This window comes from Aplidium turbinatum, chromosome 6 (genome assembly GCF_918807975.1).
Source record: "Aplidium turbinatum chromosome 6, kaAplTurb1.1, whole genome shotgun sequence".
Classification (NCBI taxonomy): Eukaryota; Metazoa; Chordata; class Ascidiacea; order Aplousobranchia; family Polyclinidae; genus Aplidium; species Aplidium turbinatum.
In genome coordinates, this window is record NC_137477.1 from 2,252,107 (window position 1) to 2,276,310 (window position 24,204).

The 24,204-nt window shown below is 39.2% G+C and overlaps 1 protein-coding gene across 1 annotated transcript in view; it reads right to left on the bottom strand.

Annotated features, from left to right (window-relative positions):
• The window catches only part of LOC145772719 (uncharacterized), a 35,751-nt gene extending 11,673 nt beyond the window's left edge, over nt 1-24,078 (bottom strand). Inside the window, exons 1-15 of the mRNA XM_082584593.1 lie at nt 24,009-24,078; nt 22,848-22,939; nt 21,675-21,752; nt 15,144-15,291; nt 14,700-14,844; nt 13,878-14,079; nt 12,791-12,947; nt 11,485-12,059; nt 10,341-10,439; nt 9,798-9,937; nt 9,294-9,390; nt 7,189-7,370; nt 4,940-5,198; nt 3,775-3,993; nt 918-1,131 (exon numbers count right to left, since the gene is read on the bottom strand). Of these exons, the coding sequence (XP_082440719.1) occupies nt 918-1,131; nt 3,775-3,993; nt 4,940-5,198; nt 7,189-7,370; nt 9,294-9,390; nt 9,798-9,937; nt 10,341-10,439; nt 11,485-12,059; nt 12,791-12,947; nt 13,878-14,079; nt 14,700-14,844; nt 15,144-15,291; nt 21,675-21,752; nt 22,848-22,939; nt 24,009-24,021 (2,620 nt within the window). The 5' untranslated portion in view covers nt 24,022-24,078. The remainder of the gene's footprint in view (nt 1-917; nt 1,132-3,774; nt 3,994-4,939; nt 5,199-7,188; nt 7,371-9,293; nt 9,391-9,797; nt 9,938-10,340; nt 10,440-11,484; nt 12,060-12,790; nt 12,948-13,877; nt 14,080-14,699; nt 14,845-15,143; nt 15,292-21,674; nt 21,753-22,847; nt 22,940-24,008) is intronic.
• Between the last annotated feature and the right edge of the window lie 126 nt (nt 24,079-24,204).

Consider the following 24,204-nt stretch of genomic DNA (forward strand, 5'->3'; position numbering starts at 1 on the left):
GTAGTAAACAGAGAAAGAGTGAGATTTTCAATGTCAGTCTCAAACCGCTTCTTTCTCCCACGTACTGTCATGTGGTTTATTACTGAAATATGTCGGCTGCATGGCCAGGTGGTGAGAGCTTTGTCACCACATTAGAAGAATGTCGGTTCGACACGGCTCAAGAGTATGTGGCTGTGTCATTAGCAGGGCATTCGACTTAGCTCTCCACCAGTGATCGAAAACTTTCACAAATTTACCAAACTACCAGGAAAAGGGACTTGTGTTGAAAAAATATTTTATTCGGTTAACTAACTGCAATAGTAGACTTATGTAGCTTGGAGACACTGTTGTGATATGATACAGCAGTGGTGTAGCCAAGGGGGGGGGGGGGGAGGGGGGTTTGGGGGTTACAACCCCCCCCTTTGGCACGCGTGTGACGTCACGATATTGAGAATGATGCTTTCAGTCTAAAACAAATTGCTTAATTTTAAACAAAATTGCATTAAAAGAGCAAGTTTTGCCAATACCAAACATCTTAGCCAGGAATTAGCAACAAGAAAACATAGAGACTTAGCTTTATTTCCGAAAAATGCCGAAGAAAACATGATCTTATCCTTTTGCTATGCCACCAGACACCACCATTTTACAGGAATATTCGTAACTACATTTTTGTTGAAAATGCTCTCAGAATGCACCAAATTCAAAGTAATTTTTCGAAATTTTCTGGGGGAGACCCCCCAGACCCCCCGCCGGTGGGTCGCCAAAACCCCCCCTTTCAAAATTCCTGGCTACCCTACTGTGATACAGTATTTTCAAATCATTACTTTATAATTATGTAGGCTGGTGTATGGTTTATGCTTGTGATTGAGAAGTTTTTCTCGGCCTGAAGATCAAAATTAAATCAATCAATGAAATATTCATCTTAAAGAATTACTAACTTGGTAAGTGTTCCTCTACCACGAGTTTCTGTGCTCTGTACATCCTTCTAATCATTTCTCTTTTAAGTGGATTTTCTTGCATTTCCATTCCCGAAAACAACGGAGGCATGTGATCCATGGACTGGATAGGAGAGAGAACAATTGAAGATAATCGACGCTTTTTGAACACAGAGAGCCTCCTTAATATGTTTGGCTCTTCTTCTATTTTAATTGCCTAAACAGAAAAACAAACAGTTTACCAAAAACAAATTTATTTTTATTGCTTGAAACAAACTGAATGAAGCGTTCTTCTTCTTCTTCTTTTGTTTGAGACTAGATCAAATCAAATTTCAGGGCAGGTGATGGAGAGCCAGGTGAGTGTAGCTTCGTCCAGCGTTGCTATACCATGCGTTCCATTTGGTGCCTTATAGATCGGACATTCGAGAACGACATGGTCAGCAGTTTGTTCCTCCGCGCCGCATTCGCAGGCCGGTGAGGGAGCCAAACCCCACTTGTGCATGTTGGAATGGAAGCGACCGACTCCGGTTCGGATTCTGTTGAGCTTGACCCAAGTCGGCCGAGGCAGGTCCATACCAGGGGGGCGCGCCACCGGGTGAGGTATAAAGCGATGTAGTTTCGTGTCGGTGGCACACCACGCTGCATTCCAATTGTCTTCCATGAAGTGTGCTGCGCTGATGGCATGATCGCTGAACGGATGTAGTAATTCAACAGCAGCTGGCACAAAGGGGTGTCCTGTAATTGCCGGGGAGATTCCTGAGGTGGGATGTTGAGTTTTGCATGAAGCAAGTGGTTAGGATCCCCCGCCCGGCGAGCCAGGTGTATAAGGGCTCCCTTTCGGCGAAGCTCAGCAGGTTGGATGCCTGCGAGGATTGGTAAATACTCTGTTGGAGTTGGGCGCAGGCATCCAGTTACAGTTCGCAATGCGTCGTTGATTGGGCTGTCGATGAGACGGGTGTGGGCACTGCGGCACCAGGCAGGGGCGCAGTATTCAGCAGTGGAGTGGACCAACGCCAGGGTTGCAGTGCGCAAGGTGTCAGCACCTGCACCCCAAGTTGTGCCTGCCAAACGTCTCAGCAGGGCGACGCGAGATGTCAGCTTTTTGCGTAGTGACTGCAAATGGTGACGGTATGTGAGTGACCTGTCAAGTGTAACCCCAAGGTATGTAGGTCTGGGCAGGGCGGCAAAATTTTGCCGTTAACGGTCACTTTCAGGTCACGTTTTGCCTCCCTGTTGTTGAGATGGAAGGCTGCCGTCACAGTTTTACTTTCGCTGAGCTTCAGTTTCCATTGGTGAAGGTATCCAGATATGGTCGTCATGTCTTGGCTCAACGTCATTTCTAATGATTGCCAGTCTTTCGCAGAGTGCAAGATGGCCAAGTCATCAGCATATGCATATTTGTCAGATGTTGAAGAAGCGTTGTTTGATCGTAACTATATTTAATCTTTGGAGAAAAGAAACCTCTTTTCAAGCTTAATTCTCTCAAACTTAATTTGTTTAGCAAATTTCAGAAACCTTTGTTCTCCTGCAGACACACCCGAACATACTACTTTAAAATCACTAACAGCGGTTCTTTTCAGCGGCCGATTAAACTGACTGTATGATAACATACTAAAAAAAATTTTGTGCAAAGTTAATTTAAATTGGATCTCTAATCAGTGAATTTAATCAGCGGATTATGGTTGGTGCATAAATAAAAACGTAGTTGGTGAAATAAGTTTCCTAATCAGCTGATTTGCTTAATTTGTGGTTATTCTACTGTTGGTTTGAAAAGTATTTAACTAAGTCTTTGAATGTTGTAATTTTTTTCTGCTTAGAAGTTCAGTGTGAATTGAATTTGCAAAGAATTTTTATGCTTTGATGAGTTTAACTGGGATAATAAACAATTGATTTGAATTAGCTTTGGAATAATTTTTGATTGTCATGACTTAGGCTACCACTCAGGGCCGGATTTAGCTGATGGGGGGCCCGGGGCACTTTTAGATCGGGGGGCCCCCGTGCAAAAAAAATTTTTGCGCCTACGGCGCGAAAAACCGTCTCTACGTCTACAGTAGCATCAGTCCAGTACTGCACAGCATTTTGCAGAAACTTTAAAGGCCAAACGGAAAAAAATAACACAAAATCACATTTTTTTCCACATAGGGGGGCCCTTCAAAAGTCGGGGGGCCCGGGGCAACTGCCCCCTCTGCTCCCCCCTAAATCCGGGCCTGCAGTACCACTACTGTAACACTTTATCCGAAAAGTTTGAACATCAAGCAAGGCTGAAATTTAAGGCACCCTCTTGTTGGAAGACCTAGTTACTTCGTTGGCCATGCGGACTTCTAAAAATCCCTGCCTTTGCTACTTAATTTTTTTCATGATTTTTGATTTCGGCAATTACCTTATTCAAGCTACTTGTCTGCGCGTAATTTGTCGCTTCAATGTTTTCTTAGATCTTTGCTATATTTGACATTTGTTGTTTGATGTGATAGAAATAACAAACAGAGTCGTATATTACAGGTACTGAAAACTGAAAATGAATTCTAAACTTGCCTGAAAACATTCTATTTTACTGAACATTATGACTGAAAGTATCATATTGTTTATCGCTATCGTCATGTACAGCGCCCAAGACCATAGTTGGCACTGTAGATGTGGCGTTATGTAAATGTTTGTTATTATTATGAGGTGATTTGGTCAGCGAAGGAAGAGGGAAGGGTCGTCCCAAAACAAGATGACTAGATACAGCGACAAATGATGGCGGGATGGGCATGGAAGAGCTGAAGGAGGTTGTAATAAATTGAGAGCTGTGGAGGGAAAAGGTTTCTAGAGTGACCGAGAGTCGAAACCGACTGAACGGATGATTATTATTATTACTCACTGCTACGTTGTAGAAGGCTTGCACATCTTGAGCTATGTACGACTCGTAGCTTGGCTTAAGATCTTCCAAGGCGTCTTCTTGAAGCTTCCTCAACTCCCAAGGCATCTCGTACGGTTCACAAGAAAGCACCTCATCCACAACACTCTTAGGAATCCTCTCAGAAGCATCGATACGGAAGGGAGAGTTGGGTAGAAGATGGTTGGTAACAAGAGATATTAGCTGGTAAGAAAAAAATAAATCTTATTTTAATTTTAGTCATATAACGACATGCTTAGGTGAGTCTCATACTTAAATCCAAGCACCGAGGGATGAGAAAATAAGGTTCTCATTATACTAAGTCTTCGGCACTAACGAAAATAGGGTGGCCAGTTCCTTTCTCTCGGCAGCTTTTCCTTCAGTAACTACGCCCACTCGATTTATTACAGCCTGAGTAGAGATGAGCAGCTTTTAACAGTCATCTTATGCGCCATCTCATTGCATCTATACACCGATAATTAGCCAAAACTATTTCTTACTTTTTAAATTAAAAAAACTCATAAAAACAAATGAGCCACCAAAGGAAACGTAGTTAACCATATATCATTGGGAAATCTTCTTAAAAAGAAACTGATGGGCAGTTCTGTAGCCATTCGGTCGTTTCTACTGTTTTTAAGCATTCAATCATCCAGTTCTTAGTTTGTTTTTATTTCTGACCATCACAACAAAAAACAATATATGACAAAGCAGAGGATTAGAAAAAGGTAGAAGCGCCAAAGCGCAGATGAGCAGTGGAAGTAATATTACGCTGCTACAAACTCTTCAGAAGCTTGCTGTCACAATGAAAGAGTTCGAAGTGTGAAGTCACAATGAAGAAGACGAAGATCTACTGCCTTTTGAGGAGAAGTTCTTGAAGAGAGTCGGATAATAGTATGACGAGGAACCATAGGTAGCCTATTCTACCTTTTTCCACCATCTTTATTTTTCACCACCAAACACCCTTTCGTGTTAAATACTTTGCTCAAGCGTTCAGACATATAAAAATATATCAATAAACTTAAGTACGGTAAGATAATATTTCCAGTGAGATATTATGTGATCTTCCTCTATTTTAGAGTGCTCACAGCACTGAGGTGGCATCTACACCAATTGTTTGACTTTGTGCAAATGGAAATATTACTTATCTTACAGATTTAGAGAAATCATGGAAACTCATGCTCCCGAACTTGTAATCCGGTCTCAATTTCTCCGTGTGTTGCCAGAAGGTGAGCAGGTCATACATTTCTTCATTGCCAGATTTAGTGAGGAACCGACGAAAGGGATTTCCCGCTGCGTGATCTGTCTGGAGAGCGGCAATCATGCGTCGGTTCTCGGCGTTGTTGCGATACTTGAAGTCTTCTTGAAGAGAAAGCACTGGATCGCCAGCATTGAGCAATAAGTTTGATTGTCTGAAGACGACATTTGTGATGAAATAGTGAACCGAATACTTTTTTAGAATATAAAATCAGGGATTCATAGCAGTAGGGGATCGTCATCTCGGCTGCGATATCTGACCAGTGGAGTCAAAAGTGTTGCCAGATATTTTTTTTAATTTTTAGAAAGAATATTATTTTGACATTTTTAAAGTAGTGGTTGGCCAAAACTTGCAGGTAAACTATTCTACAGTTAAGCTTTATATTCCTGAGGTGTATTTTAGGTTTTTTCATTTTTTTTTGCTTTCAAATACTTGGAAATACATTTTTTTAATCCTGTGAGTTTTATTCAATTTAATTTTTGTACATAAATTCACATTCTTATTGCAAATTAGCAGAACAAAAATTGCTTTGACTCAATCAATTTTTTGATTTTTTCTTGGAGAACTTTAAAGTTCAGGTAAGTTTTAAACGGACAAGCTTTGAGCCCAGTCCCGGCTTTGAGCGACAACTACTTTGAAAAGACTATAAAAATATTTTTTCTCAAAATTTAAAAAGTATTTGGCAGCACTCTGTCTTCCACTTACTTGAATAAGGACCTTCTGATGATTCCAGTAATAGTTAAACAGGCTGTAGAGGTTTTCGAAAGTATAGTAACAATATTCGATTAGATATTTGTACTTGCCATTTGTCAGTTGGGCTGACTGACAAACTTCAGGAAAAAATGAATAGGCTATGATTTTCACCATATTATAGAAGCATGGTTTGCTAGAAGAACGCAAAACAATTTCTTAAAATTATATGCCTAATGAACAGTATCACGCACTGGTGTGGGTTTGTTTCTTACAAGAAGATATATTGTATTCGCTTATAACATTTTGTTACAAAACAATACCACCAAAGCGACAATCATTTAGTTAGTAGGCTAGTTGTTCATTGATTTCGGAGATTAATATTATGTTCTACCATGCTTTGTACTTTGTGACAATGAATAACGAGGTCAATAGACAGTGGCAGACTTGGACAACTAGATAATTCTAGTCGTCTGATTCGATAAATTTAAAGTGAAATGTCGGTAATTCTAATTTTATGACGCTGCAATGTATATTATGACGTAAGTGGTTTTGGCGCTGTAATGGTGGAAGGACACTTTGATCCCGAGTTGCCACATCGGCGTTTTTATCCAACTAAAAAAGATATGTGACAACTGCGTCTAACTAATTCTAATCTAGTTTAAATTCTACTCAAATTTGTGAAAACTTTGGTAGCTCTAATTCTAGTCCTAGTCAAATTTGTAAAAGCTTAAAATACTCTAATTATAATTCTAATCTAATTTCGAAAGACTGCAAAAATTTTAGTTGTACAAGTTTGAACAGTGGGTGGAGTCAAACAGCACACTGCAAAACTTGTTTGAATTAAACAAACAGTATTGAAAGACGAGAGTTCAGGTAGCAACACTTCAACGGTTTGAAGAAGATTGAAATCAGTAGAACCGTAGCCTACTGACAGCGAGGTTCAAAGGGTACTTTTGGATTTTTCTATTTGTCTTATCCAGGCTTATATTTGGTGATTGATGATTTAGATTAAGTGGACGGGAAGGTAAGGAAGCCAATCTTCGTGTCCACCTTCAGGCATGCCTGTGTCTTACCAGAGACACAGCTGCATGCTCTTGAGGGGTGTCGAACGGACGCCCTTTCGAACGCTGTTTCAGGGCTCTCACCACTCGGCAATGCAGCCGACGCCGACAGCTACTTTTGGACCAGAGCCAAGGATGATTGTAGGGACCCGAAAACTAAGAAAATACCACGTAGCCTATTACTTAAAGTCATCTTGTTATTTACGGGCGTCTTGTTTCAGAGGCCATGGATTTTTATACCAAGCCCAAACTATTTTTTAACGTCATGCTTAAAATTATATGGAATCACGTTTGACAAACATGATCATTTGGCAAAGTACAAACTGAAGAACAACAAGTTAAAAAACTTTTATAGTTAACTTATTCTTTAAGTTACGTCATCAGTCTCACCGTAACTTTTCAGACTTTTTTTTCATTGCTTTCAATAGTTGATTTAAATCAGATTTCATATCTTCCCCAGCTTTTGGGAAACTTCTCCTTGTTTTTGATTTTGCAAACTTTATGTTCGTATTTGATGGATTCTTCTTCTGTTTTTCGGTCTTTCCGGATAGTGTAAATGTCAGTGTGGTTATCTAAATAAAAATAAGGTTGTAGCCATGGTTTTAATGGAAGTGTTGCCAGATAAAGAATTCCGCCCTAATTAGAGAAAAATTCATATCGATTGAAGATAAAAACGTGAGATTCGGGAAATTTTGAGAACCAGAATCTTAACCAGTATCCTATCTTAATCCCAACCAAAGGAGCTCCTGTCACTAAACATTGCCTTTTGGTCGCAACTTTGGCAATCAGTGTGTAAAAATAGTCACTAAATAAAAATATATATCAACGACTTATTCTTGATACTCCAGGTCTAGAACAAGAGCCTAGCTATCGGAGAGAGGACATCTGTCCGCGGGTGCAGCGGAATTTGAAAGTATTGTTGAAAAACTGCAACTCTATAAAAGATTATCCAAATAAATTTTGAACCATGGGCGTGCGGAGCTAAGTAATTATAAACCTATGGTTCAACAAGACAAAGGTCGGCTGCATTGCCGAGTGGTGAGAGCCCTGGAAAGATGTTCGAAAGGGCGCCGGTTTGACACCGCTCAAGAGCATGCAGCTGTGTCTTTGGTAAGACACTTAAAGACATGCCTGAAGGTGGTCACGAAGGTTGGCTTCCTTGCCTTCCCGTCCACTTAATCTAAACTCTAAAGCTTCAATCACCGGACGTAAGCCTGGATACGACAAAAAAAAAGGGACAAACTCTCTACTGAAGCTCTACAATATAGGTATAAACTTTCTCAAAAATTTATCTTTCTGAAATTATAAACAAAATAATAAAAAACTTTGCGATTTCAACGTGATGACGTGATGTCTATGCAGGCCCGGATTTAGGGGGGGGCAGAGGGTGCAGGTGCCCCGGGCCCCCCGACTTTTAAAGGACTCCCTACGTGGAAAAAATATGATTTTGTGTTATATTTTTTTCTTTCAGCATTTAAAGTTTTTACAAAATGCTGTGCAGTGCTGGATCAATGCTACTGTAGACGTAGAGGTAAATTTTCGCGCCGTAGGCGCAAAATTTTTTTTTGCACGGGGGCCCCCCGATCTAAAAGTGCCCCGGGCATCAGCTAAATCCGGCCCTGTGTCTATGTATACAAATTTAGTTTTAATTTGATAAATTTTGTTAAATACATAGGCCTACTGTTTATCAGCAAAACAAATTATTATTGGACCATAAAATACCCAAAAAACAACTAGAACAAGAGAGAAATCGTTCAATTTCTTTTTTTAGCATAATTCCCCGAACTTCCGGTTTAGTCATTTTCTATTTAGTTGTTCATCTTTTACATTGACCATTTTCTTTTCTATTGTATGTTGAAACCCGATGTCGTCGCAGATTTTTTAAATCTTTTAGGCCTACCTACCAAACTAGCAGAGATGTATACATATACGCCGCAAATTCTACGCCGTAGACTTGCGGCGTAGACTTTTTGTTTACGCTAACGCTTACGGCCACATTTTCTAGATAACCCTAGTTGTCGCTTGAGGTTACGCCGTAAAGTTTTCGGATTTTTTTAGCGTATAGCGTCAACGTATACTTTTTAATGTCTGTTTTTCGCTACAACACGCAATACCTTCCAGCGCTGCAGTTGAAAAAATATTTTCAATGGGCAAAGACATATTGAAACCAAAACGCAGCAAAATGTCAGATGAACACTTTCAGATGCTTGTGTTTCTTCGTGGAAATTCAAAATAAATCTTGTTTGTTTCGAGTGGTTTATACCGTGTGAATGTTTGGCACCTAGCAAACAAAATGAGTTTACGCTAGTGTATGCGCTGACGCTGACGCCGCCAACTTTTTTCACAAGTTGCGTTGACGCATACGGCGTATGGTTTTTCGAACGTTTGCGTTTACGCTGACGGCGCCAATATTTTTTTGTATACGCGTACATCGCTGCAAACTAGTTGCAGTACAAGTTTGAAGCAAGACTCGATATTTTCAAAGTGCACGTTACCTTTGTCTTTTTTGGCCTCGCCCGAAAACTGATTTTCCGTTTCTTGGGAATCTCCAAGGGGGATTCTATCAAGTTACTCGACGATTTATTCTGAGATCTGGATAAATAATTTGTAAGGATTACATCACTAAATATATTAAACTTGAGCAGAACATTGTGATGGCCACATTTACACACAGGCCTTAACAACGTGCAGCTTCAAACGTGACTGAAGGCCGATCTGTTGGTATCCAAAATTGCTGGTATGAAAAATTGATAGGATTAGTATCCACTTGGTGCAGCTGAATGGAGAGCAGTCCTTGAAACAATTTGCTCAAGCGCACACACTGAGAATCGAACCAGCGCCGTTTGATCTTGAGGTTTCGTCGTACATAAAGTCAGGATCTTAACCAACTGAGCTATCAAGTTGAACCATTCTTTATTTGTCTCGTCAATTCATAATTTTCAAAAGCAATAGCCTGCATCAGACAATTGCTATCGTTGTTGTCATGCCAACCGAGCTACCTATCTTGCATGGTGTCCGAATCAAGTTTTTCAATTTCGCTAACGCTAGACCGCCTTCGATCTTTGTCTTCATCTGTGTCCTCCTCAAAATTGGATGGCGAAGCCCGGTCGGGAAGACCCTTTTGATGACCTTTTGTTGCCTGAAAAGAGCAATCGCAACGTTACAATGAATAGACAATGGGATGGGGGAAGAGGACAAAGAAGAAGAAGAATCGGCAAGTCATTGGCAATTACCATTCACAACGGCAGTGACAACTTCAGAATCCTTCTGGAATTTAAAGGTTTGATAACAATGAAATAGGAAAGCAGGGAAACCACTTTAAGTCGACATTATGGTGTCTGAGCGAGTTTTACAATATTATCCACAACCAAGTTCCCTGAGCAATCATTGCACAATAAATCTATTGCTCATTTATCAGGCCCTCTAAACATAGGTCGGATACATCACACTCGGAAATGACGTCGCTGGCGTGCATGCGGCACTCGAAATAAAAACTGAAAAATTTGTTTTGTTAAACTGAAACAACTTTTACTTGGTCTTACTTTGTTTCCGAGTTTGGAATCAGGAGACTTGCCGTCTTCCAAACTTTTCACGTCGCTTTCATGGGGCTCAACGTCATCATCAACAATGTCATCTACAATCTTTGCAAAGTATTTACAATAAAACTGCTATGAAATTATGCCTGCTGTCGCTCCTATTCAAGTTGAAGCTGCTATCATTTTTTTCTACCAAGTGCGTTGTGACAGTACAAGTTCTTTGAGATAAGTCGCGTTTGAAAAAGTTTTGTGTTTTAGTTGCGATGTTCAGTTCAGTTTGTTTTTATTTTTGATTATCATAGCGAAAAACAATAACAGTATACCAAACGCAGCAGAGGTAGGACGATAGAAAAACGTAAAAGCAAAAATAAACGTCATAACGTCCCTGAGGCCAAACAGGATAATTAGATTAATTTTCGGCACGGTCACAACACATAAAAACAATTCAAATTTTAGAAAACGAAGAGTGACAAAAGTAAGAAATTATTTAAATTATATGGAAAAATCAAATAAAATATATGGAAAAATAAACCGTTGCTATGTAGATTGGTCTTGGTGCATTATCGAGAGGCCCTGGGATCACATTGGTGTCAGGCCAAAATTAGCCTCAAAACCGTCAAAATTAACCGTTCTAGGATACATATTTTTTACATTTCACTTGGCATATGGAGGACTATTTACTCCTATGCGACTTGGTTAATTAGTTCAGTTCAGTTTGTTTTTATTTCTGACCATCACGACGAAAAAAAAGCAATATAGGCCAAACATAGCAGAGGTCTAGAAAAAGGTAGAAGCGACAAAACTCGGACGTTATGACGTGCATCTGCATCAACATGATACCAAAGCAGGACAATCAGTTTAAAATATGCCCGGCCGCATCATTATCCTGGTTAAAAACTTGACGTCATTTCAACGTCAATTCAACATAACTTTATTCAAGATTCGTCAGCTGTTTATTTCAGCTTCCAGACGATTGCAGTCGATTTAAAAGCTTTTACAAAAAAAATAATTGAACCATGATCACAGTTCGAGATCTTGTCCAAGTGTTGTAGGTTATGTTAGTTTTTCAATATATTTAATTAGATTATCACTGAATGATTGTCACAAAATAATTGTGTGTTTTTGTGTCTTCAAATAAGCTTTCATTTACCTTCAGGTTTACCACAGTCGATTTTTTCCTTGTCTCATGCTTCACCTCGCCGGATATCGAATACCGAAAAGTGGAAGATTTTTGCACAGCTTTTTTCCATTTGCTCGTTAGATCTTCGGTACGTCTTCTAACAATTTTCTTCCTAGGTTTCTTAAATATTTTCTTCTTAATCGAATCGTCGCTTCCCATGCTAATTAAACTGTGATCATCTTCTGAGGATCCAGAACTTGGAATACTTGACATTCTCTTTGTTTTAAAGAGCTCAGTGTTTCTGTCATCGTTTGCATTTGGTGCGCTAGAGGCACGTTTCCTGGACTTATGCTTGTGCTTTTCTTCTTCAAAAGTGTTAAATGGCGATCTCCTTCCTTTAGTCAATGCGTTTTGTTTATCCCGATGTCCTGCGTAGGAGTGGGGCCTGCGCCGCCCTTGTGTGGCATCAGCCGAAAGCGAGTCGTCTTTTGAACCTCTTCCATTGTAGACGTCATACTGTTCTTTTGAGTTAATCATCGTATCCTCAAAATCGTGCATTATAGCGCTGCCAGGTTCAGACAATTGCGGAAGAACACTAAGGTAGTCTGAAATTGATACCTCAACCTTGTTAAAAAAAAGGCTATGAGTAAATGTGTGCTGCTAGGCTGCGCCATTATACGGCTGCGCTGAACTCGTCTGCATTGTAAACCCTTGAAAGCAAAACATATCTATCATGGATACAACCTTTATAAAAACTTATTATTAAGTTAGTATTTTCATTGCTGTTACCAGTTTCACTATCATTGTTGCTATCATTGTTTTATTAATAATTAAGCAGAAGAAACTATGCCGATGCTTAGCTTTTTCAATAAAACCATATAAATTGAGGAAAAGTAACCAGACCCCTATTTGTGTAGAAGATGTCACAGATGCTACTCGCGAAGATAACGTCTTCAAAATGGTAGCCTATTGCAGAAGATATATCAACTTTTTGTAAGTGTTTTAGTGGCTGATTCTTTGTAGTATACCATAATAGAGTATTGGTTCGCTTTGTAATTGTCATCATCATCATTTTCAGTAAGTTCCTTGTCCAAGGTTGAAGGCAATGAAAAGCCAATTTTCTCTGGTGTGAGATTTTCTATTGCAATTTTGTAATCAAGCCCTGACCAGTCTTTAATAGCCTACTCATGAAAATAAAATCAAGATGTATTTATATTAGCCTAGCTATATTTATTTATACTATATTTATTTATATGTATAACTGTTTGTGAGTGATAGAAAACGTCCTCGGCATAGCAAAGACTGGCATTGTCAGGTCACAAACCAGCGACCTTACTTGCAAGTCCTTTGGTCAGAAAATCTTCTGGAAATTTTTTCCTTAAATATCGCATCGCGAGCTCGTAACTGGCGTCATCAGAGGGAGAATTAGTTTCATGCGTGCAAGAGAGTAGGTATCGCGGTGTCCAGTAGGTATTGAGCCGATGCATACACAGCTGAAGACAAAAATCAACCGCGATTGATCGAAATTATCGATATGTGCAAAACACAAAATAATCAAAAATAAAGATTCGATGATTTATGTGAATTAGTCTGAATTTAGTTTGAATAACAGTAATGACAACATTCTAGACAGCAAAATCCGTTATTTTTACATTAATTCAACGTCTCCAACGTTATCTGAATTCGGTGAATTAGTCTGGATTTGTTTCCATTCGAATTACGTTCCATAGTTAGGCTAAAAGTTAATTAGTTTGTAGTTGGAAACGTATATGATCACTCTAAGATCGTAAAAAACACCATTGAGTTCAAAATGAGTGGTTTTCACGCCGTGTGCGTCAACCTACGTACATTTTGGCCGGGGGCCTACCGCCATTTAGAGACCCATTTCTTAGTCTGTCCAGTGTTTTGGGGCATTTGAAAAGAAAAAGGTCGAAATATTGCCACATAGTCTCCATATTTAATAACCGACATCACTTCATAGGGTTTTGTTTGTCATCATTTAATGTGACTTCTTCTTTCAGTGATTAATTGTATAAGAGCAAATCATAAAGGGGCCCGCAGTTTCTTGGCCATCATGAAAAGAGTTTTCCATAAAAAAACATTAAGCACCATTATGTCGTAAGCATCAATTCCGCTTCTGACTTAAGTAACTTCAGCGATGGATTCTGTATCTTGTATTGAAACACAAAGTTTTGTGAGATTTTTTGCTATATTTACTTGTTTGGGTCTAAGATGTTCCGATTAGGTCCCTGATAAAAAAAAACTTTTCCATAAATAACATTTAGCTGACTTCACTGGATTGATGAAAGGGTGGACCTTCGGCCCTAAGTAAGAGGCTTATATTTGACGACAAAAATGAACGAAAACACGTTCTTTTATAGTGAGAGATACTAAGTAAAATCTGTTTGAAAAAGACATCTCACCTTTTGCATCAGCATAGTGAAATTTAGATCGAATATTCTAGAACTTTGCGTTGATTGGTCGAGACTGTCATCCAACGTTGCCCATGCAGCGTCAATCAAATGACGTGGGAAAGCCAAATCCGCACATTCTCGAAAGAAATTATTTTTTAGCTTGTTAAGTCTTTCTGGACTGGTACAAGACTTTCGCTTGATGTACTGGTACCTAAAAAAGAACAACAACTTAACCAGAAGCCCGAAGAAGGTGCTTAGGTGCCAATGTACCATCTTCGTTTTTTTCTGAGTGGTACGTCTAATGTTAATGCTCTGTAATGATTTAATATATGACTAGTGTAGAGATTGAGAATAGGTTCATTTACCTCAAGAGTCATTCTTGGAATGCACTTGTATCACAATCTATTAGAACAAATTTTAGCATCACATTGCACATGCTTTTATTGCAAGCCCCTTATTTTGGTTTATCCCAAGTGACGTCAGGATTAAACAAAAAAAAACTGACGTTAATATCTTTGGCCGCTACAAGTCCCATTTTATGTTTTATTAATTTGAAAATCAATAAAATTCAAGCAAATGTTTACCATGGATCGTCAGGAATTTTTAAAAACATGACGAAAATTCTGAGTGGTAGCCCACCTACACGTCCTACAGTAGCCTATACCAGGGAATTAATAGGATAAAAGAGCCGACAGGATAGACGAGTCACTGTCTTAAAAATAAATTCATAAAAAGTGACTTTACATGAACAATTGAACATGTACCCTAATATTGTTTTTGTTATCTTTCGACGCATGTTTTATCAACAACAATTTGCAACTATCAACTCACAAACGTTCCGCTCCGAGCCAAAATCGGTACATTTTGTATCCGTCTGGTGTTGTCATCAGAAAGCGTCGAAACCGCCGCAGCCCAGACACTCGACCAAAGCTTCTGCGCGCGAGCCAGATCAAGGATTGCTGAATGATTTTCTTGTCTGATATATTTCGATGAAATCATTAAAGCGACTTTTATGGCAGGACTATAATTTTCAAACTGCTTTTCAAAATTTTCTGCGAAGTTTTTAAACTGTTTTAAAAGTAGTTTACAGAAAGGATTTTATTGTTACAAAGTTATGATTTGCAATCATTTACGAAGTTGTTGTGTGGTCAAGTAAAACTGCACTTTCTGTGTTTACACAACACAATAATTTATTTCACTGGCTTAAAGTTTTAAATACCGGACGCTTAAATCAGTTGGAAAAGCATTGAAGTAAGCAAAGAAACTGATAACTACCGGATGAAGATAAACCCATATCGACATCATGGAAGAGATTGTTCTCCATCAAACGTTTCGCGAAGAGAAAGTTCGTGAACCACTTTGTCTTCACAAATAAGTTGCATCTTTTCCAAAGCCACTTCAACAAGCCACGTTTGTTCAATTTCTAATAAAAATATTTTTCTTATAAGCTTGAAAAGGGCTGTATGACTAGCCGAAAACGTTCGGTTATTATTTTTGTTTTATACAATGTTAACTGTAGTGTTGCTGCTTAGTCTGTTTATGGTTTAAAAATGCTACCCCTCTCCCTCTACTCAAATGGTATAAAAAAATAAGGCAATTTAAGGACAAACTTCCTGCATTCATGAACATATTTAAGTTTATTATAATAACATTTGCACGAAAACTACATTGAAACAAATTTCAAACATTTTCGACATCACATGATGTCATCTTTATGAATAACATACAGTAATTTGATCTATATTTAAACAGAATACAATGGTTCAATATTGAATTTATCAACAGGAAAAAACAAAAACAGCACAGTGCTTCTGACTAGCTCAACAATCAACACAAAAAACTCAAAAGTCACTACAAATGGCGTCAAACAGATCACATGATTTAATATGTACAGATAGGCAAGGTGCGTAAAACTAATTTTAAAATACACAAAACAGACGAGCCGCAAACATACTGCATAATTTTCCGTTTAAAGGTGGATTATTTCGTTTTATTTGTAGGGCTTCCAAAATCTTGGATTGATACTCAAACCTGCCCCCTGGACATGATCACAAATTACTTAATAAAAACGTTGTTTTGACATTCTGTACATGAGAAAACGTGATCTTTAACTGCACTTTTTTATACACTTTGTTGTTGATAGCCCTGTACAAAAATCACCTCAGTGAAATTCTAATTTCAATTTGTTGCCTACTGATGTTTCATGACAAAAGTAGTCCTGTAAGGAATCCCACAAGTGGCCGTCTAGCTAACGACCTTCGTCAGAGATAGAAACTGTAGTTTTTCTGGGTTATGAAGTCGGCGGGAATTTGGCGTGTCCGGAGATGGAGTCGGCCGGTTATAAACCGAGAAGTCGAAGTCGTATATTTTTGCCCTATTCTACAGCCCTGTCAGGACTGTGGAGTCGGAGCCGAGGACTATTCTGTCTCTTCGCTGTTTCCTGTTGTGTTGCATCCATGATTGCAGTGTATTTTGCAATGGGCACAAAATTAAACATGATTTTTATTATTATCATTCCATTCTCGGGGTGTGCGCGAGCGCAACCCATTTCAAGGACCAGCTCTCGATTCGTCGGCACCTAGTGGATGAAGTAATTCACAGAAAGCAACACTTCAACACTGGTCGGAAACTATACTCTGTTAATTTCGGTGACTGGGCCTATGTTAGTGCTTCAAATCCTTTATAAGCATGCAAAACTGCCAGGATTAGATTTTAAAGAAGCTTTCTCAGTCCGAGGGTAAAGATTCCTTCAATCAATCAATGAACAATCTTGGGCAGTTGTTATTGTATTTTATCTAGACACTTTTGTATTTGTATTTTTAAATTTACTAAGTCTATTAAATTTTTGAGCTGCTGACTATGTCTCCAAAATTGCTTTTTTATCATTTTGATCAAGAAATGGTTGGGCCACGTGCTAAGGAGAGCAGTGGCGTACCGTGACCACTTTGACAGGGTGTTCAGTGACGGCAAAGCAACAGCGGGGGGTCTGGGGGGCCTCCCCCAAAAAATTTTTAAAATTAACATTGAATTTGGTGCGTTCTGAGAGCATTTTCAGCACAAATTCTGAACATGAACAGAACTGACAAAAATAATGTTGTCGGAATGGAGAAGAATACAAAATAGATATTTATTTGACAGCGCCTATTGAATGAAAGACTTAATAATATCAAACATTAAGTAGCATTTCTAAAGTCACATACTTCAGTTCAGTTTTTATTTCCGACCATCAAAACGAACAATATTAACGTAGCTACTTGCCATAACACAGCAGGAGTCGGAAAAAACGCGAAAGTTAAAGCGTGTTCGAGATGGAAATGATTTACTTCATGCAAGGATTAGGCACGGTCGCAACACCTTGAGAAATGTAGCCTACAAGCAGTGTTGTACGCGTCATTGAAATAATTTGACGGCGTCAGCGTCAGCGCGAATTGCCTAAAAACTTTGCGGCGTAAAGGACTGCGTAAGCTCTTAAAGAAATTGACGGCGTCAGCGTCAGCGCTAATTTCTAGCGCTATTTTTTGCCAGCGTCTCATAAAACGGAAATATTTCAACCAAGTTCAGGCTAACAATAGCTATAAATAAAGAGCAGGTATTATGTTTTGAGACTGTATTGTAATTAGCTGCTCAGCCTATTAGTTATTTCCTTGCAGAAAAACAAGCATATCAAAACGTTTGTCTGACAATCTGCTGTGTTTGGGACGCATATTCAGGGGCGCCGGAGCGATTTTTGACTGGATGGGCAGAAGTATGAAAAAAGGGCACTTTTGTTGCTGAAAGGCCAATTTTTTTTTGTAAGTTTTTAAGATAAGATATAGCGATAATGCCCATCTATCAGCTCATTATCGAGTAATGATACAAGTGTCCGCTATACAAAGAACAATGGCACGGAAGGGCATCATGCTATTTTATAATGATGTAATATAACTTACTGTGATGGAGAATTTTGTGTCGTGAATATTATTTTGAGGCAAAAATAGAACATTATAATTAGGCTAAAAGCGAATAGCATAAATTGTTATATTGCAAAGTGTGCAGTAGCTTACATGACTTTAAAAGGGCACCATTGCCCCCTCTTCCCTCCCCATCCACAGAAATTTGAGGGCAGGGGGGCTTCCGCTCCCCCTGCCCCCCCGCTTCCGGCGCCCCTGCGCATATTGTCCTTTCCAAGTGAAAACATGCGTTCCACAGCAGCGCTGGTTGGTATTGGTGTGTTGTATTTCAAAAACAAGTTGAAAACGTTTAGTCGGAAATGTATTACTGTTCCAAGCGTGCTGTGATAGTTTAGCATGTATAAATCTTTTAACGAGGTCCACTGCACCAACATCGCTCTTTTTAGGGGCATAGAGCTCTTGAAATAAAGTATATTCAACGTCCGCGATGCCATTCATGGATTTTTCACTTTCTGTCTCTGATCCCTCGTTTTCAATACATGGGTGATCACCATTTGGAGAACTTCTTCTGCATGTATTCCAGGGAGCCATTCCAACCAACGCAAAAGCCGGTAATTCGGATGAGTCGCGCTGGCCAGAATACATTGTGAAACTCTTATTGTGAAACGAGATTTTCCATGAAAACAAAAAAATGACGCTTAGCGCTTGACGCTTAAAATCGGCAAAATAGTTGACGGCGCTATCACTTCCGTCAACTGAAAAATAAATTGACGGCGCTAGCCTCAGCGTCAACAAAAAGTTGACGCCGTCAAATGACGCCGTCAAATTGACGGCGTCAACGTACAACACTGCCTACAAGCGAATTAAAAACAAACAGGTGAAAGTTAAAACAAAAAACAATAGCAAAGCAACTCGATAATAAACAAGCTTTAGCCACTAGCCAATTTTTTTATTATCAGTACCGGCAGTGACGATCGGTGAGGGAAAGCAAGGAAAGTAGTGCTTACCTTAGCAAAAACTATGCAAAATATAATGACTGAATTCTAGGTTTAACTTATTATTTTTATCACCTCTATTTTAACTTGAAAATTACTGTATTCGTGACTAGAATTACTCGTAACGCTTGTGAGTAGTCTAAGTCCTCACCAAACCGCATGTCTTGCCTATAAATACCAATTGACGCAAACGCTTCTGTCAGAAACAATCACTGAGACTCCAGGTAAGCAACTATCAAACTTGCTTTCCCAGATTCAAAAATGTCAAAAAACGCCTTCGTTTTAACCAATCCTCACCCGTTTTGCAAAACGTCACCAGCTGCTTAACCAATCAGATGTGTTATGGTTATGGTAGGCTAGTTGTGCTTTCCCAGTGACGTCAATGCGTACATTCGCTAGAGCGACTAGACTAACTCGTCAGAATGGTATCTCGTCACGGTACACGCACAGCATCATAATACCAAAAAGCTTGTTGCTGTTTTTTGATGTCTCCTCGCCATGTACTTTAGCCTACTGTACTAGCTTTCATTGTCATGCCTTTGCCCTTTTTACAGCGTTGATATAACGTTACTTCGCCAATGAACGTTCAGGTGCGGATGCAATATTTAGTTTGTTAAGCTTCTATACGCAGGAGGCAAACTTATCCAGCTTTTTGTACAATTTGCTTGCGGTTGTAATGTTTAGGCCTAAGTGTTAGTTTTTGTAGTGTAGGCTTAATTAACTGAATATCTGACAATGAACATTCATGACGAATTAAACATTTAGACAACTATTATTCCATGTCTAACACAGGATTTTGGTCCTGCAACGTTAAAATTAAGATTGTTCATCACTTCTAAACATTAAATGGATGTATGATCACGACATAGGCGAAGCACAATTTGATAGATTTTTATTTTTGATTTGTTTTGAAAATGCTCTCAGAGCGCACCAAATTGGAAGTGTTTTTCAAAAATTTCTGGGGGAGGCCCCCCAGACCCCCCGCTGGAAGTGTTGTCTTCGGCAACATGCCTTCGGGCTTCGCCCGACGGTTACGCCCTTCGTGCCTACTACCTTGCTGCAGCATATTTCCAAGTTGCTTTCCCAACGGTTTAAGCCGCCGAACGTCACTGAGTACCAGTATCATTTTGTTCATTGGCTTCACATTTTAATATATATATTATATACCGTACCGGTGGTACACCCAAGACGAAACGAACATAGGCAATAATTAATGTGAGACAAACCAGGAGACACAGAAAGCGACTTTGAGTCAGCTGGCACCTGCTACATAATAAAGGTGTTTCAGCAATAAGGTACAATACCAGTAACATAGCCTACAACACACTCTAATTACAAAACGATTAGATGTGTTGTTTTAGAATGGTGTATCAATGATATTGGCTGTTGCCATAAGCTTTGTTGCAGATTCAGACAAGCTAGTCCTAATTTACTGGCACTTGGTGCATAAAAAACATTTTATCTTATCTTGTTTCCAACTCTGATCACCTCAAACTCTAATCCAACAAGCTAAAACTTGCTATTGCCTGGGATTCCCCCAATGACGCGCCAAGGTGTGCAGATCAGCGAGTGCACAGCCTGGCTGACCTAAAACCATTGTTGTTTTCGCTGCCTTGTGACGTCATTTTTCTTAATTGTTTATTTTAAATAGCACTCGCCAAGCTGTGAGTGCACACCCAGCTTAAAGGTAATGACCGAAAAAAATTAAAGGCAATGACCTCAAACGTTGGAGTATTAAAATTAGAAGGGGCGAGTTTTGCAATTGAAAAGAAAGCAATCAGCATGCAGCAAGATGTTAGAATATCATGAAAGTAAAGAACATCGACAACCGATGGAAATTTTCTTTTTTTCTGGATTTCTTGGGGTGTTCAGTGCACACCTTGAACACCCTGAATATACGCCACTGAAGGAGAGTCTGAATCAGTGCCGGTCTTAGGGTTTTTCGGGCCCTGTGCGGAATATGCTTTTGCGGGCCCCAATGACAATAATCCAATTCAGTGGCGTAGCTAGGTACTTTGAAAGGGGAGGGGCGGCGTGATCGCCAAAGACGACAACCAGCGACGGGGGGTCTGGGGGGCCTCCCCCAGAAAATTTTGAAAAATTACCTTGAGTTTGGGACATTCTGAGAGCATGTTCAACAAAAATTTAGGTATGAATATTACTGTGAAATGGTGCTGTCCGGTGGCATAGCAAAAGGATAAGATCATGCTTTCTTTGGCATTTTTCGGAAATAAAGCTATGTCTCTACAGTATGTTGAGTCTGGATGCAACCTATTTTGTCCCCTGAAATCGTGTAACAAAATTAAATTTCGACCTTTTTCGTCCCCTAAAAAGATCGAGAAATTTTGAAATGTTTGCGGCAACTCCGATCAGCGATTTCGGCTATGTCGTTTTTTTTTCTCGATCTTTTCAGGGTACGAAATATTCAGGCGACGAAATAGGTTGAATTCGTTGAGTCTCTATGTTTTCTTGTTGCGAATTCCTTTGCTGAATTCACTTGTTGAATTTTTCCTTTGAAAATGACAAAATTACTGCATTTTCGGAGTAAATTGCGGGCCCCCTAATTTGCGGGCCCTGTGCGATCGCACGGTTTGCACATCCCAAAGACCGGCACTGGTCTGAATATGTCAGAAAAAGAATGAGGCAATAGGAAGTTGTGAGAGCGTTGAAAGCCGTAAAGAAGATGGAGAGACTGTGTGGCAGAAAATACGGAAATAGTGGAAGTGAAAGAAGAATTGCTATTGACAGAGTGCTGATGTGGATGACTGTATTCTGCACCGGCGACCTGGTTTGAAGTTAAGAGTGCCTCCCGTCAAAACTACGAAACCTAGTTCTGACGTGCAAACATACTTTTTTTTTATAAAACCCACTAACTAAACCCTAACAATAACCTATTCAATATCATCACGCCTATAACTTACGTATTGATCGTTTTGAAAGCTTGGCTCAAATAAAAAATCCTTTCTAGACTTGCTATAGACGATCAATTGGCTAAAAGCCTAAAAACAACAACAATAATAACATGACATTAAAAAGTTAAAAAGTTTTGAAATGTGGTGTCACAGAAGGCTATTACGTATCAGCTGGATGGAAAGAAAAACAAATAAATTTGTTTCCCAACAAACAAACGATAAATGGAGTCTGATAAACAACATTAACCTTAGAAAATTGAGATATTTCGGACACATTGCAAGAAGCAACTCGTTGGAAAATTCAATGTTAACTGGGATGGTGCAAGGCAAACGAACAAAAGGACGACAAAAAATGAAATATTTTGACAATATCAAGCAAATTACAGGAATAAAAAGCATGCCGGAAGTACTAATAAAAACAAAAGACAGAACAAAATGGAGGCAGTTCATAAGGGAGATCACAGCTGATCAAACATGATCAATCTGTTGAAGAAGAAAGTAGTGTCAGCCTCGATGGCTCAGTCGAGAAGAACTCAAAAGTACAACAAAAAAGGATAACATCCGTCAACAATGGTTCGACTCACGGGGTGTGCGCTTGAGAAAAGCATTCCAGAAAAGTTGTTTATTGAGTGCCACCTAATAGATTGTCGACTACATAGCAAAGCGGTGAAACCCTGATTTGACGAGTCTCCTACAAGTCAGCAATTGTGAACTGAGCAAGTGACAACTCAGCTACCAACATTTTAGAAAGTGGCTGAAGTTGGTGTAAGATGAAACTGAGCAAGCCGAAACTTGACATGTCACAAGCCAGCGAAATGAGTTTGACAAGCGATGACCAAACACGTCCTGCGTGAGCATGTAAATCTCACTTGCTGACTTGGCCTTAGCTGAACTGTAGGCCTAATTGCTGAGTTGAAGCACTTGCTGAGTTGTCGCATGCCGAGTGGTCAGACGACCCATCCACTTATTCTAAATCATCAACTACCAAGTGTAAGCATGGAATTATCTACCTCACACTTAGGCTACCTTAGCGTTGAACATGTAACGCTAACTTAAAACTGTTAACCTCGGTGACTGGTTTGTGTCGGTGGTTCAAAGCCTCAACAAATATGCGAAACTCCGTTATTAAACTTCTCTGTCCGCAGACAAAGGTTATCTCAGTTCTAAGTCAATTATACTTACCGGAAGGCTACAAAATTTGTTGAAGAAGTCTAAAAATTCTTCATCTTGCAAAAGCAGTCGAAACTCATCTACCGACAGCTCATTGACAGAAACTACAACAAAATAACATTCTGGTGATAATTTTAGTTTGAGAAAGCGAAACGATTGTTACATCAAGCATACAAAATCTAACGCCCCCGCGCGAAGTTTGCGGCGGTTCCAACCAGGCCGTGCCGGAACGAGGAATAACACAACCAGACTGAGTAGCCTATATTTATTTGAAGACACAAAAATAGAAAGAAGTAAATTTGACGTTGTGTACATATTATTGCGAGCTCGTCAGGTTTTACAATATTAAAATTCAGTTATATCTGAAGAACAACAGTCTTCCTCGCCGTTTGAGCTTCTGGAGCAGAGGTGTATCTTTTTATCACTCCAGTTTCACGATGTTCACGGACGACACTGGAAGCCTACTAAAGACCACCTAGTGTTAGGTTTCATCATCCAAGACACGCAGTTATAACTTTCAAACACTGAATTTTACTGTTCTCACACTGTGGGCGCAACCTTTTAGTATTGCAATTTGCAATGTGAGCATCAGCCACAAGAAATAAAAAATCGAAAGCTACACAGATGAACGCGAAACACAGATCGCATGAGATGACAAATAAATATAACAAATGAGCAAAATACATGAAAGTAATCAATAAGAAAACGCGGAAAACACTTGCCTCAAGCACCTAATTGCTCATTTATGGAGGGACTACGATTGTTATGTGCGCACAGATTCCAAAGTTTGCATTGGTTACTTCCAGCTAGCAATTCAATTTACTTTTGCATTGATTCATCGTCTATAAACGTTGAATCAATCTAAAAGAAAACCAATTAGCTGGATCAGTCAGAGACCTGCTTCTGGAGAACATTCTAAGATTACATCCAGAGGTAGGCATAGGTATACCAAACAAAACATTGGGGATTGGAAAGTAAAAAAGCATTGAAATGAAAAAGGAACATCACTTTTAATATACTTTTTTAAGTAGTGTGTTTTATTAGACAATTTTAAGTCATTTTATCTAATTTCGAATTACCACAGTGAAAAGTTCCACTTACTTAGGTTACTTGCCCACTTGTTTACTTATTTATTAGCTTGCTTACTTAGATCTATCTATTTAGGCTACTTACCCTTTCTTGGCATTTTTTTTGTGTAGACAATTTCTAAATTGAAATCTAGTTAAACGACGATTTAAATTTGGTACTTTATGTATAACTGATGCGTGTCATCAGTTAATTGGTGATGTTTTCAGTGAAGCATTATTTCATCACAGATGATTATAAAAACGCCTATGCTGCAATAACAGTAATTTTATTTTAACGTTTC